The 19003-nt window shown below is 45.8% G+C and overlaps 1 protein-coding gene across 1 annotated transcript in view; it reads right to left on the bottom strand.

The window, feature by feature from the left end:
* LOC8041797 (tetraspanin-6) overlaps positions 1-18889 on the bottom strand; it is a 42230-nt gene extending 23341 nt beyond the window's left edge. Inside the window, exons 1-2 of the mRNA XM_029994125.4 lie at positions 18616-18889; positions 7725-7913 (exon numbers count right to left, since the gene is read on the bottom strand). Of these exons, the coding sequence (XP_029849985.2) occupies positions 7725-7913; positions 18616-18693 (267 nt within the window). The 5' untranslated portion in view covers positions 18694-18889. The remainder of the gene's footprint in view (positions 1-7724; positions 7914-18615) is intronic.
* Positions 18890-19003: the final 114 nt, after the last annotated feature.

The following is a 19003-nucleotide window of genomic DNA, read 5'->3' as shown; positions in this document are numbered from 1 at the left end:
AGCCAGTTCACGTCCGACACGGTACAGGCGTACAAGTCTCTCGAGGCCTACGATTACTTCGAGTCGGTTTCCGCACTGCCGGCGGGATCAGCAGACTGTGGGTCTGCGGAAGTGTATTTATTAATTAAATAAATACACACAGCGGCTTGAAGTCAAGGTATGATATTTTTCGTACCCTCATGACCACGAGGCATGACAATCAGTAACGCTTTGTCCGCTCTGCAGTCTAGGCGGTAACACGTTTCAAGGAACGACGTTGCCGGTAACGCGTTACTTTTTTCAATAACGTAATAACCTACCTGTTACATTTTCGACACAGTAACGGGTAACATACTTACGTTAATATTTCAAGTAACATAGTTACGTTACTTGTTATGACTTCCCAAGTCTTAAAGAAATTACACTTCAATTTTTTCCGTGTTTTAGGCATCAAGCCATATTTTTCTTTGCGTTTTTTCTCGTGAGTATATAGGTGAAACCATAAAAAGAGATAAAGTAATTATGTTCAGTTTCTGCATGAACATAATGTTTCTTGATATATGAGCTTATGCATACTGTATCGTCAAAACCGTAAAATGTGTTAAATCATAATTTAAAAAGTAACGCAGAAGTAACGTGCGTTACCTTTTATCTGTAGCGGTAATGCGTTCCTTTTATTTTAGGTAACGTAACGCATACCTTTTACTTGCAAGTAACGACTAACGGGCGTAGCGAGCCTCTGACGAGCGCTTGGCCGATGCTTTGTGCGCGAACACCATGGGAACAAAACCCGGGTGGTCTCGATCAGACAACGGTTTCCCTGCACATAAGCAAGTTTCGTGACGGAGATTGAAATGGAAGCCGCACTTGCCATCAAGAAAGTGCTTGCCGCACAAACGGTCGTTCACGCGAGGCGACCATTCTTTTCGATCCACGGATATTATCCACCTTCTATGCGTTTCAGAGTCTGCCGGGAACTTGTGGAAACTCACCCCGCTACTTTTCTTGTACATTTTGGTGCAAATAACGGCAACACAGCTTTGCGGCATGCTGAAATGCTATGACGCCCATGCGAAACATGTGCTCTTTTGCCCACACCACCCGGCTCTGGCGCGATCGCAGCGCCGCCGCAGCTCCGTGACGTCAAGCCCGCGTGTCGGTCTATAGGTCATGTTCAAATAAAAACCTTGGCAAGCATAAATACCTTGTCAGTGTCCCTTTGAACCTTTAAAAGATGTAATAAAAGTGGAATCCTTAATTCAAATAAAAACAAAGCTTTAGTCATTTTGTCATGAACATCAATAATGTTAGATACTTAGAACTTCATAATAACTAGAATTTGCATGTGCAAGATAAATATGCCGTCCTAAAATACAATCCCACCAAACTTGGTAAGGTTATTCTTCCATCCACTTCTTCAGCTAATTTTGCATTTATCTACTTATTGAGTGTCACATTGAACGGATGGAAGCTATATAAAGGCAATAACTAAACCAGAGTTGAGAAAAAAATAAACCTCCAGAGGAATTCATATATATATTGCAACGCCTAAGTATCCTCGCTGAAACTCGACTTTCAAAACGCTATCGTCAGAATACTGCACCGCAGTTTTATTCAGAAATTGTGCGTAACGTCTCGTTCTGGAGGAGTGCTTTCTCCTTAGCACACAAGTGCACCGTGGAGAAGCGAGATACGCAAAATAGCAATACTTACGTTGAGGTGGATGCTTCAATGCAGTACAAGAGTGCAGGGTGAGAAGTGCACTCAATGAAGCTAACTAACACACCAGAACACACCACAAATCTGAGAAATATTGCAAAGCGTCCGAGTACCGTCAGTGTTTGATGCACGAATGTTGCATTATTTGAGGTAATAATCAAAAGTTACAAAAACTTGCACAAGCCTACGTAACAATCAGGCCTTGTAGTTGTGCCTGAGCCATTATATTTTCAGTATTAATCGAGTGAAATTATGTTCTGGCACAATGTTGGTGCAAATTCCTTACATTTTGGCAAAATGTAAAAAGATGTACAATCAGCACGGAATGAAACCCGAACGCCGGAACGCGTGGCCATCGATACAGGCTGCTCCACCTGGAGGGCCCCTGAGAACTAATGAAAATGCACCTGGGTGCGAGGGTGCGGGTCCTAAGATATCCTCAACCCTCGCGATGGGCGTCTGGGACTTTCGCGTTTCGCCGGTGGCGCGCTGTAACCGTCGTCACTCGGGGTGCTCTTCTGTCGCCGTACTGTCGCCCGGTCGACACCGGGCGGCCGCTTAACCTGGCTATAGCTGTTTGCGGTAGGCCCTGCTCGGACAGGGTAATGAATTTATTCCACTCCGGAATTGGTACGCCTGGCGTATCGGTGGTTACCGAAGAGAACCTCAGCGAGCAATTTCTCGATTTCTTCAAGAATCGACTGATAACCTCGCACGAAAAAATGCGCATTGCTCATAAAACCGAGGCATCCGCATCGGTCTGTTGCAGGTTTTTTTTTTCATAAAGAATATGGGTGTGCGAATAAACAACATTTATTTCGCGTTTATGACGTTTCACTATTTCTCAGAAACCGCGCGTGGCACGTTGTTTCCTGTGACACGTCATCGAGCACTACGGGTCTTCTGTGCACGAAATGTTTTAACTTTAATTTCGCCCTTGCGATACACAAAGTGATAATGATGACAGCGTTGAAGAGATATCGCTGGGAATCCGATACACAAAGCGAGTGACAGTGCTTTTTGTATCGAATGTGACGGCGCTCACAGCGCGCCACCGCCGAAGCGCGGAACTCCCAGGCGCGGCGCGCGATGGTCAAGCTCATCTTAGTAGGCCCCGCACTCTCGAACCCCGGTGCATTCCTATTAGTTCTCAGGGGCCCTCCAGGTGGAGCAGCCTGTATCAGCGGCCACGCGTTCCGGCGTTCGGGTTTCATTTCGTGCTGATTGTACAGCAGAGTAAGCACTTTGACACAGTTCGGAGCAAACGGTGCAGCAATCGTATCACTGCAAAATCAAGTAAATTGCAAAGAGCTGTTTGCATATTTCAACCGGAACAATGTTGACCCAGAGCTAAAAAATAACCGGTGACCAATAATAGTCGTGCATGACATTTCTCCTTTGCACATGACCTTAACACACAAAAGCCAGATACTACCAGCGAGTTACACACACTTGAATTACAATGCACAAGCTTTAAGGCTATAAAATCACTCGTGGAATAAATGCTTTCATGACTAAAGTGGTAAATGTTGTTAAATGTTCATGTGGATTGCTCGAGTGTTTCATCCAATATTTCTTTTCTAAGCTTCTAACCGGTTCGAACCAGTTTGAACCGATTTGAACTGCTAAGCTCAGAATATATTTTCTTTGTTCTTTCCAGTAGACACTATTTTCACCGTGAAACGGGTAAATATATGGTTTCATCATTCCTACAATCCACTTTAATTTTCAGATACCAGAAATAAAAAATAATGTTTCAATGCAGTAGCAAAAAAAAAAAAAAAAAAGTCTGGATCAACATACCAAACGTTGGGTTTATACGACTCAACATCCATTTGTTTAACTCAGTCACAATATTTTATCTGAAACGAAGAGCTGTCACGAAGTGTGGTATAGGTCGCCTAAAGTACTTGTGATTGTTACAACTTTGTGTCGCAGTATTAAAAGTTGAATCATAGTTGTGCTTTTCAACTAGGGATTTAACTACAGTGAATAAGATGAGGGAATGGGCAGCTCGCTGCAATTTATAGTGTGAAATATGATTTACGAAATATGTTTCACAATCAGGCTGTCAAGCAAATTATTATTTTGAAATTCCCTGACTTTTCCAGGTTTTCCCTGACAATTTCAGGTGAAATTCCCTGACCACTGTAGAGGCGGCTAAATATATAAGACCACTACAACACAAGATATTGAGCACTGAGAACTGTGATGATCATTTCGCACGGGCTTAATCCAACTTGCATATTCCGAAATATATATATGGGTTTGTTCAGTCCGGATTAGACGAGCACTAAATTTCTTGCCGCCCTCATCTTCAGTAAAGAGGCCACTTACGAAAACACTGTGAAAACACGACGCTCAACTGAAATGGCCGCCAGCTAAACACTTTCGGATATTTTCGGCTTAAGGCTTGGATTGAATTGGGGTCTGCGGCTTTTCCATTGGTTACTAAAAATCTAGTGGCTAACTGGATGTAGCCTAGTATCGCGGCCTCAACCAATCCAATCCAAGGCTTGGACTGTATTTGTCGGCTGTTCCCTTGGCATCGAGTAGTACAATTTACACCAGGTGAGCAGAGCCTGTGCTCTGATCTAAGCAGAATTGATTTCCCATTTTTCTGACCGAAAGTCCTAAAGTCTTTGCTCAAGGCACTCGATGGAGTTTCTAGCTCATTTTCTCAGACTAGGCTCGCTTTTTGACAATATCCCTGACAATTCCCTGATCTTTCCCGGTCACTAGACACCTTGACAATAGACAGATTTCAATTCAATATTTCAATTTTATTTTCCAACACAGTGTTGAGGGTCCTTGGGCGAAAAAGCTGCCGGCAGCTTGAGAGTGCCTGGGCTTATACAGACAACAATGTTTTGTGAAAAAATACAATATGACTCGTAAAAATATGAGTACACTTAAACACCGTATGAATGTGTATAATTCTTTATGGCACATGTAAAACACTAAATAAAAAAATTAGCTAGAGTTGATGGAATTATAAATGACATTGATCAAATTTTCCCAGATGACTTGTTATGTAGCAAAAATTACAATAAAGGCTTAAACTCCAAAACTTTGCCACATACAAGATAGAGACTAATGCATCGTCATTGAATGTTTACAAAAAATTCTCACATTTTTTTACTAGTAATTGTATCAAAGTTAATATTTCATTCTAGATACTTGCTTAAAATAAAAGGTAAGTTATATGTCAGCGACTGCGAGAAGTATTCAATACGCCGGCGTGGCACTAACTACCTGTCACAGCTGCGGGTGCGAGGGTTGCTTATTTGTTTCGATAGGTCAGATGTCATTTTTAAAAATGATCTAAAAGTTTTATTCGACAAGGATAAAGAATGCAATTAACGAAGTTCACAAATATCTTTTACGCTTATTTTACCATAATATATGAACAATTGTGCGGTTGATTGTAAGCGTGGCACATATCGAATCACTTTCTTTTGAAGAACAAGGATGGTGTGCATGTTTCCTGCTGTGGTCATGCCCCATACGAGCACACGACTGATCATACGATCAGTCATGGCACCTGATTTGTCACTGTCATCATCTGGGATCAATTAAACAGTGTAACAATCAATGTTCTATGCAGGTGATGGCACAGGCTCACAGAGAGCTGCGTGGACTGAACAAAGGTGACCAAACTAACTGGATAAACCATTGAACACAGGAGACCGAGAAACTGGATCAAGTCAACAATGTGTGAAGGCAGTGCGTGGTGATGTCCCTCAAAATGTGTGCAATTGGGGAGTGAGTAAGTTGACAGTTCATCGTGAAATATTATTAAAACATCTGTATTGTGAAACATATTTCTTAAACTATATTTCAAAATATATATTGCGGCAAGCTGCCCATTGCCTGATTTTATTCACTGTAATTAATTCCTTAGTTGAAGAGCACAACTACGATTCAACTTTCGATACTGCGACACGAAGTTGTAACAATCACGGATATTTTAGGCGACCTATACCACACTTTGTGACAACCTTTCGTTTCAGATAAAAGATTGGGGCTGAGGTAAACAAATGGATGTTGAGTTGTAAAGAAGAAAGAGACTTCTTTCTTTTTTTTACTGTTGCATCAAAACACAATTTTTTATTTCTGGTATCTGAAAATAAAAGTGGATTGTAGGAACGATAAAACCATATATTTACTTGTTTCATCGTGAAAATAATGCCTACTGCCAAAACAATGCAGAAAATATATTCTCAATTTAGCAGTCCATATTGGTTTGAACCGGTTTAACCGTCAATTTTGCTCCCATGAACTGACCTGGAACACTGAACCGAAAGCTGTGACCCCGAAGCCGAGCTGAACCTGTAAAAATTTCGGTTCGACACTCTGATGTCACAACTCAGCAACAGCAACAATCAATTTGAGGGAGAGCAGAGAAGCTCATTCCAGGCAGTGCTAAAAGTTGCTGTCAAGAAAAATGTAAACATCTTCACTTCACCGATAAAATCTGCTCAAGAATAACTCTGGGCCAATGGTACCCTTTGGAAGCCCAAAGAAGTCTCATCTTCTATGGATCAGTGGTGTGCATTGCATAATTAAATTACAAATAGCGCTAGGACGAGGACAGACGAAGAAGTGGACAGGACAGGCGCTATTTGTAGCGCCTGTCCTGTCCACTTCTTCGTCTGTCCTCGTCCTAGCGCTATTTGTAATTTAATTATGTGTAACCAACTAGCCCGCCAGAATGTTTTAGTGCATTGCATACACTGTCAACACCCAAACTGAACATAAAAACCACTGAGGATTCTATTTACTGCCAGTGTAAACTATGTATCACTTCAAGAACCAATGAGAAGCACCCAAAATGTGTAACCTACGAGCTCGGGAAAAGAATGGGCATTTTCACTCGAGGAAACAATTTTGAAGAGAGCAGTTTTGCCTCTAATCTCAGGTAACACCAGCATGGGATCATTTCAAAAGATCAACTAAATTCAGCTTTTTTTTCTCTTTTTTTCAAATGAGCTTGTTATATGTAGCAGAGTTAACACTCTATCGAGCAATTTCACATCACAATTTACGCTATGTTTTGCAATTTTGATAACAAGAGAAACCACACTCATCTCGCCGCCAAACCTCCAACCTAATAAAAACAACAAAGAAGCATGCTTCCTGGCATGTCGTCAGCCCTGAAATGCAGACACAAACAAAGATGCTCTAATAAGTGCCAAGCTTTGATCAAGCTCTGCCAGCAGGAAATGTTGCAACAGACTGTGTGTAGGCAAAACGTATTTCCAAGTGCACTCGCTTACTTCACTCACCCTTACACCTTGAGACGGGAGGTGAGAGTGAGGGAGTTTCTAAGCCTCAAAATCTTGCGATTCCGGGATGCAACGCGGGGCACGAGCTCTCAAGTTTGGCGATTTCGTGAGATTGGCATGTTCATTAGTTCATGAGTGATGGACTGAAGGTAAGTGTGGACATGAGGGTGCGGGAGTTCTGAGTTTACTTTAGGTCGGGAGGTTGAGGTTGAGGAAATGGCAGGGGCGTAGCCATGGGGTATGTTTGATGGTCAGAATGCCACCCGAGATGATTTCGCTGGTTCTCTCTCTCTTGCGCTCACTATCAAAACGTAGATGTCATTATCTTAAGAGTTTCAGCAAGAGCCCCGGTTCATACAGCAAAAGAGAGTATGATGAAAGGCCAGTAACTTAATTTGTAGACTTTATCGTTCGCAATGACACTCTTTTCCCTATTTCTTCCAGAGATCCCTTAATGAGGCAAATTGTTTTAAAAATCGAGTCCCTTAGTTTTCACAGAAGCAAACAATGCAGGCTTGTGCACTTTTTTTTTAATGCAGGAATAATAGAACTTTAATATTTTCTTTCTCCTCCTCTTCCTCCAACTCCGCCAAAAAAAGTTAAACACCCTCCATTTATAATTCCTGGCTACACCACTGGGGAATGGCAATGTTTTATTCCGAGCTGGTTGCGGGTGAACGAGTCGAGCCTAAAACGCCAACCTCTGTGAGGGTTGCTAGAGAGGAGTCGTCCACTCACAATGTACAGGATGGCAGACTGGCCCTTGGCCGTGCCGATGCAAGCCAGGATGGACACCACGACCACCACGATGCCTGTGACGATGAAGACCAGCGGCATGTGCTGGTTGTAGTCCGCCGAGAGGCGCAGGAAGTGGTACAGCGACGCGTTCATCCACACGCCGAGGATCAGGAGCACCATGCCCATCACCTGCACCAGGAACACGTCAGCGACGACACCAAAAGGGACGAGGGGAGTGTCGCACAGCCACGTTACGAGCGAGACCTCGCTAACATCCAGACCCCAGTCTTCCACGCAATCCAAGGTGTTCGGCTGGGGATCACTCGATACTCTTTTCAGAAACCTGTCAGGCAACATTAGCAGTCACCATTTTCCCGGCACGATGCGCGTCATTGAACCTGCGTCCTCGCCGTACGCCGCACGATTGGTCTCGATACGAGCCACACGGGGCTAGCGGCGGATGGCAATGCGGCCCTCGTGTCCAATACATGCTCGCAATACCTGCCCAAACGACGACGGATTCGGATAATTGGCGCAGCAGCTGCTAGATTGTGCACACTTTTGAAAAAGGTTTATTGGCCAGGCCTAAAGATTATGAAAACACTGCTTTACGTGGCAGTTTTGCAGTTTAAGCTGTCTTTATGCCATCAACCCTCGACCAAGGCTGGCTCAGACGTTTTAATGTGGCCGAATGACACCTTGCATTACAACAGATTGTGAAATAGTCACAACCACCGACTCCTTGTAAGCGGTCACACCCAGACATCCGAACCAGCCTCAAGTAGCGTCCAACATAGCAGGGCGTTACAATCTGCGCAATTCGTGTATCCGTTGCACCATCCCGAACGCCACTCATCAGGCACTGGAAAGCTGCACTGAAATATTTATGACGGGAAGTTGCGCACTTCCACCCAAACATGTCCGGGCGACGTGAGCCGGTGATCATGGGAAGGAGTCGGTGAATGGTGCCAAGTAGTCCACTTGGCAAAAAGAACCGTTCGACTCGGTAAGACAGTAACACTTCCAATGTTCCCATGACATCACATGCAGAGAAAGTCATGTCGAGCAAAAAAACAAATACCAATGAGCTGCCAGTTCACAATGAAGAATCATGTGGCAAACGCTGCATTAAAAAAGAACAACGGTTTACTCTTTGATGAGAAAGATGTGCCCACACACCCTTTACACGTCAGATTATATGCAATATTTGTACAGACGCATTAGTTAGCATCCCGACAATGCAAAGAAACTACAATATGTACAACACTGCATGTTCGTACCATGCCTGCCTCAAATGACCAAACTTAAACTAAAAGGCAACAAAGTTTGTCTCGCTATTTTGGAATGTATGCAGAGTGCAAGTTCGTCTGCATCTTGCACAGGGGCTGAGAGGATGTCAGAACGCTGAGCTCTTATTGGCTGATTGAAAACAAAATAGTGGGTAGACCTCGAGGCACCTAGCATTGAGGTCTACCCACTATCCTTTCAATCTAAGCCAATCCGAACTCGGCGTCGTTCTGACGTCACTGCGAGGCCTGAGCAAGAAGCAGATGACTTGCTCTTCGCATTAGGTACCCACTGAAAGAAAAGGGGCAACACTACGAGTCTCGACCACAAACTTTTTTTAGTTCGTACCACTATTTGAGTTGAAAAAGGAAATGACTTATTTAAAGGACAAAGAGAATAACTGTGCTCAATAACGCTGGCTTGCTACTTGATGCTGAGGAAAGGTGAAGGAGGAATAAAGGAAAAACAAAGAAAACAGAAACTAAAAACAAACATTTAGAAATCAATACCCAAAAGCATGTGATATAGACCGATGCACCCTTTACAAGCCACTCTGCGTTTGACCACACCAGGTATGGACACTGTGAATGGTCAGAAATCAGATCCGAGCAAGTGAAGTTTCTGTGCGTGCGTCATGGCGACAATGGTACCACTGCAGCGGCGTGATGTCGAAGGCGTGCGCTGGTGTGTACCTAAAGTATAGCAAAGCACTTTAGCTTACAGCGTCTGCAACTAAAAAAATTTGTTTTTTTTTGTCCTAATTTATGTTTTGGGTTTTTTCAGTTTTATCTATTGGACAAACTTTGTGGTGACCAGACAAGATTTCACCCATTTTTTGGAAAAACCCCACAGAAGCCCACCTCGTCTTTTTTATTTGGTAGCCCAAGTTCTGAGTTCACTCGGCGTAAATTGAGCTGGGCTGAACTGTGCACAGGAACATTTGAACAAACGTTTGAGAACTATATTTTCTTTGAAAGCAGATAATTAAAGCCAAGCTTTCCAGGTTTCGCTGGGGTTAGGTCCTTAATCATACAGCAGAATGATACAGCAGGATGAAAGTCCAATTGTCGATGTGAAGGAGGTTCATGCCTCCTATGGACGACCAGAGAACGGGGAGGAGACCATCGGCTCTGGAAGTTCACTCGAGTAGAGGCGCACTGTTCACAGTTAGCAAGTTTAGAGGTATAATCCCGGTCGTTATGCCTGGCCACCATACTGACTTTCGCAGGGGTGGAACTCATGAAATGTACTTGGGAGCAGCCACGGGAGCAGCTGAAACAGTTGTTTTGGAGCAGGTTGGGAGCAGCTAAAATTACATTCTGGAGCAGGCCAGGAGCAGCTCAGATCAGCTTTCACTGCACTTCAGCTTGTGTCTTAGACAAATGCAGGAGCAATTGCAATCGTGCTTAGCAGCACAGATGAACATGAGTGGTTAGGGACCTAGGTAGATGGGATAACAGTGTAACAGATGCGAAAACTTGAAACTTTGTGAGCCTTAATGAGAATCAAAAAGCAAGTACCCTATGTTTCTAAAGATACCGTCCTTGATATTTTCTTAGTGGCTTTCAGCTGCTCAAAATGCAAACCAGCACTGCTTATCGCACAACCCACACATGCTCGACATAGTAATTATATGTGCGAACCACGTGACGTGCGTAAGCAACGGACGTGCAGTTGCACGGAGGAACAGGGACACAAATTTTGAGTTTATCCTATTGTGCAACTCAATATCGAAGCAGCAGACTACGATTAACGAAGTCATCGTATTTGAAGCGATAAGCAGGAACAAGGTTAAAGTATGCCGAGTAGATCTACCACTCGCATAAGAGCTGCTGGCCGGCAAGGTTTCGGATCGGACCGCGTTTCAGTTCTATCAAATCACGATTCATCTTGCGAGAATAAGGTTCCAACTTCTAACGATAAAGTACTAAAAGGAATCTTTAGCTCATTTGTTTTCAACTGGCTGACGTCCAGATCCCGGATCCCGGGCCGCAGAGCCTCAGGCAATCTGACGCTTAACGACTCGACCTCACCTCGGCCGACTTGCTTAACCGCTTATGGTTGAAGAATAACAATCCAGTCGCAGGTGGTGTAGCGCTTAGAATCCGAGTTTTTTTGCGCGCTTTCGACTCGGGATACACAGGGGGAAATAAACAGAACAAAGGATTGCAAGGCCGACCAGACTAAACACGCTCGTTGTTGCCAATCGAGTCAATACAACCGAAACCAAGACAAAATAAAAAGTTTTTTGGCGCACGTTTTGCGATCTGGCACATAATGGCGCGAGGTATTGGCTGTGGCACAGTTTCAGCAACATGGCGCAGGATGGCGCAGACACATGCGTCTGGCACAAAATGGCTCAAATGGCGCAGCCGTTCCACCGCTGCTTTCAAGCTTTGCTGCGGTTGATGCCTTGGTGTCCCTTATGCACCAGCGCCAACACTGCCGATTTCAGTGAAGAGGGGATGACCAAACAAGCACCCTTAAGAAGACCATCACAGACGGAAAGTTCACTCATCACCGTAGCATACTTTGAAAGGTACAATGGCAACTGGACTTCTGCGGCCACCCGCACTGGCAAAACAATATAACTGCACCGCACTCGCCGTGGGAGTCTTGGGTTTTTCTCATGTCCTTCAGGTATACTAGCAGCCCTTCCACGGTGCCAGAAAGCGAGTTCCACGGTGTCCAGGGGACGGAATGCCGAGGTGGGGATTCGCGACAGTGCATTTGCTGTGGCCAGAAGTTTCCAGGCATGTACAGCATCCGGAACTGGTAGCACATCATCTTTATCCCGAGCCTCTGCACCCGAAGAGATAGCATATGGAGCTCCATCTTTCTAAACTGCAATACAATTTTCTGGTGGCCATTCTCCACTTTAAAATTAATGCCAGACATGAACTTGGCAAACCGCTGGATGGCTCACGCCGCTGCCAAGGCCTCCGTTTCTGTTTGACTGTATCTTTGCTCAGTTTCGGTCAATGACCGTGAAGCAAAGGCAACTGGTCGGCGTTCTCCCGTTGGCCGAGTCTAAAACAGGACCACGTCAAATCCGAAAGAACTCGTGTCTACAGACACTGTTGCGGCGTAAAGGGGTGTCCAAACGGGATACCTCAGAACACGGGAAACGACACTTTTCCGGCCTATGAAGTAAAAGTTCAAGTCTGGCACTCCGTCTTCTGTTTGAACATCCACCAGGCAAACGTCGCGGCTTTCCACCTTCTCTGCTTTTCTGTGATCGGTGCTCGTCGGACTTGATATCTCACGTCACCCACCAATGCTGTGCCTGTTGCCTGTCCATCTGTTCTACCACAGCTCACGACCTCGCTACTGCCGTTGCCACGGCATGAAGGCCTCGTATCCTTCCCTTTCTTGTTTCCAGGACTGAACAGCAGCAGGGGCCTTGAGCAATTGACTGAAAGCCAGCAGAGCGTGTGAGTGGCTGTCCGGACCCATGTGATGAGCATGCTCCAGGCCTCCCTGAAGGACACAAGCAGCGTTGGCAAAGGGAAGCTTTCTCCCCGGAAAAAAAAAAAAAAAAGCAGACGGAAGCAGATTGTCGCATTTCATATGGCAGGCATGTGTCGCTTCACACATTCTTTTCAGTGTCCTGCTTGGACAGCCCTTGAGATGGGTGACACTTAGCCATGTATCGGTAAGATGTCAGCAGTTCTTTGACCTTTTCAGAGGCCGCTTGCTCTTCATGCTGCAAGTCGAGCTAGTAGTTTTATTCAGGAGGACTTGTCTGGATGCCGTGACGTTCAAGATGTGCGGGAGGAACCTCTTATACAATCTTGTGCGCAACAAAGACGAGGACAAAAGCAGAGAAGAGGACACAACAAGGCGCAACTTTCAACTGAATTTTATTGAAAACGTGTTCCGGTATATATAGTCTCAACCATCGTTACAATGACAACAAAAAGACAAAAGTAAAGGAAAAAAAAAACAAAAAAAAACACCATGACAGAGCATAACTGGGAAACAACACTATCTCGTTCTCAGGAAAAACAATTCCTTCTCCGATAATGCAATCAACGGCATAGCAACACACATGTCTCCTAAATAATCAATGTGCTCGGCTTCTATGATTTCGCGTGTTACCGCTGACTTTCATTTCCCAATTTTTACGCATTCATCCAACAGTGGGGTACAACCGCATGTCCTGCAATGCAAGTCAAGAAAGCCACCGTTCTTTTTTTGCACGTTATTATTGTGCTCGCGAAGCCCATCATTTAGGCAGCGCCCCGTCTGCCCGACGTAGCGGCTGCCACAGGACAACGAAATGCGGTAAACCACGCCATCTGTACAGTCGACAAATTTCGTTCTGTGCTTCTTTTCACATCCGTGTTTGGCACGCACGCCAGGCTTTGATAGTTTGCACAGTTCCACGAGCTTATTGGGAGCAGAAAACACTACCTTTACATTTGATCGCATTGCTATTTTCTTTAGATTGTGCGACACTCGCTGTATATACGGAATCACAACAACATTGTAACGATGGTTGAGACTATATATACCGGAACACGTTTTCAATAAAATTCAGTTGAAAGTTGCGCCTTGTTGTGTCCTCTTCTCTGCTTTTGTCCTCGTCTTTGTTGCGCACAAGATTGTATAAGATGTCAAACCAACTCGCCCAAACAACCACTCTTCTTGGGAGGAACCTGGCGAGATGGCATGGATAACTTGGCACGAATTAACCATGCCAAGGAGACGCCCGACACCCGCTATGTCCTGGGGAGGTTCCATTGTCTTGGTAACCTCAACTTTGCCTGGGTCAGGCCTGATGCCTTCTGCCAAGACAAGTACACAGAGGAAAGGGGCTTCCGAGGCTCTGAGATTGCACTTGTCCTGGATCAATGTAACGCCTGCTTTTGCAACACGAGACAACACTCGCTGGAGTCGAGCATCGTGTTTTTTCTCGGTGCATCCAAAAACAAGAACGCCTTCAATCATGTTGACTACACCGTCTTGACATTCAAGAATTCTGGCCATTGCCTTCTGGAACTAATCTGGGGCAGAGGTGATGCCGAAGGGGAAGTCAGCAAAAACACAGGCGGCCGAAAGGACAGCATGTCTCTGTCTCTTGAAAGTCAGCAGACAGTCTGAACTGATGAAAGCTTGCTGTTGTGTCCAACTTCGAGAAGACGGCTGCATCACACAGAAGACCAAGGATCTGCTCGACGGTAGGAAGGATATGGCGCTCTTCAAGTACCACTTGGTTGAACCGTCTGAAATCGATGCATAGCCGATAGGCGCAGTTAGGCTTCGGGGCAACGACAGGTCCAGAGCACCATGGCGTTGGTTTGTGGACTTGACGATTCACCCCCTCCCCTTCTTCCATCCTTGCCGGAAGACCTCTTGCATCGGGACAAGAATCCGACGAGGTGCACCGGGTGAAAATGGCATGGCGTCCTGCCTCAGGCGAATGGTGTATACGTCCTCTGGGGTACCAAGTCCATAGAACAATTCGACGTGGATTGTTGACCCGGGTGCCTCCACACCACCAGGAAATCGGACGACCTGGAGAGCCCCGATTGTTCGCAGTCTTAGAAGAGGCACGGAAAGCGACTCAATGACATGGAGCTGCTGGAAGCTTGCCTTCCCCCGCCACTGCAGCCTCCCAACATGTGCAGCATTCGATTTCCGGGTCCTGTCAGCAGGTTTTCAACCTTGTCAAGCTTGGCTGGCATGGTAAGAAAGTTGCTCGGAAAAGCGGACATCTCCGCTCCTGAGTCCATCTTGAACTCTGCAGTGTAGTTTTCAATGGTAGCGTTCACAAACTTGGCCATGGCAGGCACTCCCACAGCGTGCAGCTCTATGGTGCTAAGTTTGTTTCGCTTATTTTCTCAAGTGGCATACCTCGGCGAAGTGCCTCATCTTTCTGCAGGAATTGCACGGCGAGTTTCATGCTGGGCAGTCCAAACACGCATGAGGTGCACGACCGCGAAATGAGCGGGCCAACGAGTCATGTGAGCGGTCTGTTCTCGCTTCAGATGCACAAGCTGGCTCAGCATACGAGCGTCGACAGAAAGAATTTAATTTAATTTCATTCATTGTCGGCTCTGGGGAGACGAGGGAGACTGAAAGACTGAAAGCCCATACAAGGTGGCCTGCAAACATCTAAATTAAGAGAAAAAAAGAAAAAGAAAGCTACGTATATATGCAACAAGGATTACGGTGGTAGGGAGCGGCAGAGATAACTAGTCACTTCACGGCGGGAGAAAACTCTTTTCGCTGCGTCGATATGGACCGCATGGGAGCCATCCTGGCTTGTTTGAGCAGACGCTCTCTCTATGCCAGCATCTTCTGACTGACGTGGCAGAGTCCAAGCATCCTTCAGAGTAAGCCTAGCATTCCGACACAGCAACTCCGAGACGAGTGTCGCGCAAGCTGACACTTGTCTCTCTGAGCTGCTGCAGTGATCACTCCTTGGATGAGGAGCGATCACTAGAAATCTTTATGCAAGTACATGATAACCATTTTTTATCACAACACGTTTTTATTGGATCAGAGTCTGCACTTTCTAGCAGAGTATGCTTGGTCATACGATGCGAGTATCGAGAGACCCGATTAATTCCCTTTGTGTTCTCATACATAATGACAGTCCCTTTTTCTCTCTCAGGCATGAGCTGTAGCCATGAGTGGCCAATAAAACTCGATTACCAACCTACTACAAGTATACTGATCTTTAAACTTTTGCAAGTCATTAATATTTTTGCATTAGTTAAGCTATAGGGGGGGGGGGGAGGGGCAGTTTTAACATTATTTGAGCTCTGTTAAAAAAAAAAAAATATTCAGATGGGCTTTTGTTTGGGTTCACGAATAAAAGCAGTGAGCCTTCGTCCTGATCCATGAGAAGTCTGGTGCCTCTTTTGTTCGGGATTTCAGCATTGTTCCGGCTCCATCGGCCGATTAGCATAGAGCACTATATAGCTCCTACGGAGCAGAGTAACGCAATCTTTTGATCCGCATATTTTGCCGACAACATGGCCAACAGAGTAGCTCGGCGCGAGTCACGTAGAACTCAGGGTTCCAGGAGGTGCCCGCCCTATAGGAAAACACATGAAGATCGACGCAACACGGCTGATAAAAAAATAAATGCAGAGTTCACACTTTTGAAAACTAGTCTGTCGTGAAGTTGGTAAAGCACTAAACGCTTTATCGGAGTTTTCATAATATTGAATGCGTGTGAAATGTTGAGAAGGCAATTTCCAAGGCAATGGCGTTTGAAGCACACAATTGTTTTACGCAGCGGAGATGGACTTTACGGGTTGGCCGGAATGGGTGAACAGTGTGACGTCGCCGCGTCGTCTGCTGCCTAATGCCGCTCAGGCAATTTTTTTCAAAAATTACATTCTTACATGGCACACAACTTAGCGAAGATTATTGTAAACTGTTCCTCTATTATGTCAAACTATTGTCGTTCCAAACATCCCCAAAATATTTAAGAAACAATGATTTTCTCACGTTCCCCATGCATTTGTGACCAGAGTTAGAAACCCCGGGCGTTTGCCGCTAGTCGTCAAGAGATCGCGTTTTAGATCGCGCTACTCCACTGATCTCTATTGTAGTAGGCTGGATCGTGGATTGAGGCTTGTCTTGCTAGGGTCCTGTGGCACCACCGGAAGCCATCATTTGACATTAGCTAATGCATGCGACTCTATGAAAAAAACGAGAAAAAGTGTCATTTCCCCCCTTCTAAGATGTTGTGGGCACTGAAACTTTTTGGCTGCTGTTCAGGAAGCCAGCCAAATAGCTTGTGCACAAACATTAAAACTGAGAGCCTTTACAGTTCTTATAAATTAATGTTTTGTGTTCGAGAGTGACTCTGCTGGGCGAAAAATGTAGTGCAGCTCAATGAGACAGAGTCAGCTAGAGTTACCGTGGAGTCTGTGGCGGTTTCGAAGAGTTGGTTTAGCAGACGACAAGCTTAAAGGCTGTGACATACATCAACTTCTGGGCTTCCCCGAACATGGTCTTATTGACGGCAAGTTCCACCATTTACTCCATTACAAGACCAAGCTTGCCAGCTCAGCCAAGGGTGCTCCGGCACGTTTGATTTTCTTAATCGGCGTATGACTGCTAGAAAAATACCGATTCAATCTGCAAACACCCGACATAATGATCGCAGCACATCACAGAACACTCGCCTTCGAGCACGGCATAAAAGCTTCAATATTCCTACTTTTGTTTGTTTGTACCATAGACTTATGTGTATTGTCCGGTGTCAAGTAGTGACCGCCGGTGGTGCCACCGACGGGCTCCCGATCCGCAATCCAGCCTACTACAAAAGATATCAGTGCACTACTCTGCTCCGAAGGAGCTATGCAGAGCGCAAGTTTGTCTGCTCCTTTTGCAGGGGCTGCGGTGACATCAGAACGCCAAGCTCTGATTGGCTCTGACTGAAGGATAGTGGGTAGACCTCAAAGCAAAGCCTGCCTTGAGGTTTACCCATTATCCTTCATTCAGAGCCAATCAGTGATCGGCGTCCTGACGTCACCGCAACCGTTGCAAAAGGAGCAGACGAATTTGCGCTCCGCATATAATGCTCTAGCTTAGCACAGCCAAAAGCAACCGCAACGAAGATATTTCCCGTTTACGACGCTGATATCGACAACGTCGGACCATACGTCGCGGCTTTTCACCGAACGGCGTTCGAGGCTGTAACGCGAGATAGCGGAGCCACGGGGGCGCTCGTAAATTCCCGACCATATGGCCGCAAAGGAAACAGGCCGAGGCGGCCACAGGCTATTCGTTTCAGCTGTTTCGGCAATTCTGGTCACACATGAGAGCACAGCGAACCCTCTATATGGGCTAGCGGAACGCTTCCGCGAATGCAGAAAGAAATAAACAACACAACGAAAAGCAACACTCAAGTTCGCTTCTGTTTCAGGCAAGGGTGATCCCTGCCCGCACGTCAGTAGCGTTTTGTTAGCTCGGTTGACGTGTCGCCAAAACCAGTTCCCTGACCAACGGAAGGCAGAAAAGGAAGCACACAGTCCGAGATTCGGCAGCGATGCGAAGGATTCGAGACGTAGTTAGACGGACACAACACAGCCTCAGCTACAATAAAAGGAAGTCGTCGTAAAGTCTCGGGGTTTATTAGTTTTATTAATTTCGTTTATTAGAAGGAATCTTTGATCCACGATCGGCTTTCACTATGTCGCTCTAGCCCTTGCTTCAAAACACGGTCTTTCCTTTCATTTCGTTGTACTGAGACAGGCCCAGGGCCTTGTCATCGCGCGATCGTTCTCATAACCGATGTGTTCCGAAACGAGCCGGACTCTAAATATGCGACATTTTGTGCGGTGAAGTGTGCTACGCCGGACCACGACCAACTCTCGCCAGACATCGTAAAACCGAAGGAAGCAACAGCCTCGCTATTGATTTAGCACAACCGAGCACGCACTCGCGAATCGGAAATCGACATAGACAGATCGCGAGGCATTATAGACGATCGAAAGGGGACGCCAGTCCGTAAACGAGGTGAACACGGCATCGGGTATAAAACAAGCAACAACTAGTCAACAAACGCATCCAGGACCGCTCAAACGGAGTTACTATCCGCGCATTTGTGGTAGGAACGATGTACGTCCGTACTTACACCAAATATTACGTTGAATGTCATGAGCAGAAGCTTCATGAAGTTAATGCACACCGCCGTTTGCAGAAGTTTTCCCATTTTGAGCAGATTCGACGAACTGCGGTAAAGAACACGGACTGCTGAAAAAGCCAACACCACCACACACTAGTTACGACTGCAAGCCGGACGCGTATGCGCTTATGTGAACCTGTGAATGCCTTGTGACTTCACTTGAGAGCGCTGATTGGCCGCGCTGACCGCGCGTGGAGTGCATTCGTTTCTTCAACGCAAAAGGTTCCTGGTTGACACGTGACCGAATATGCAGCTGGAGCGCCTGGAGCGGCTGAGGCAAACGGAGCACATCCTTACGGTGCACGTGACATGTGACGTGCACGATCACGCGACCAGC

This window comes from Ixodes scapularis, unplaced genomic scaffold (genome assembly GCF_016920785.2).
Source record: "Ixodes scapularis isolate PalLabHiFi unplaced genomic scaffold, ASM1692078v2 PGA_scaffold5__190_contigs__length_132052651, whole genome shotgun sequence".
Taxonomy (NCBI): domain Eukaryota; kingdom Metazoa; phylum Arthropoda; class Arachnida; order Ixodida; family Ixodidae; genus Ixodes; species Ixodes scapularis.
The sequence above is the reverse complement of the archived record's forward strand: the minus strand, read 5'-3'. Positions and strand labels throughout refer to the sequence as shown.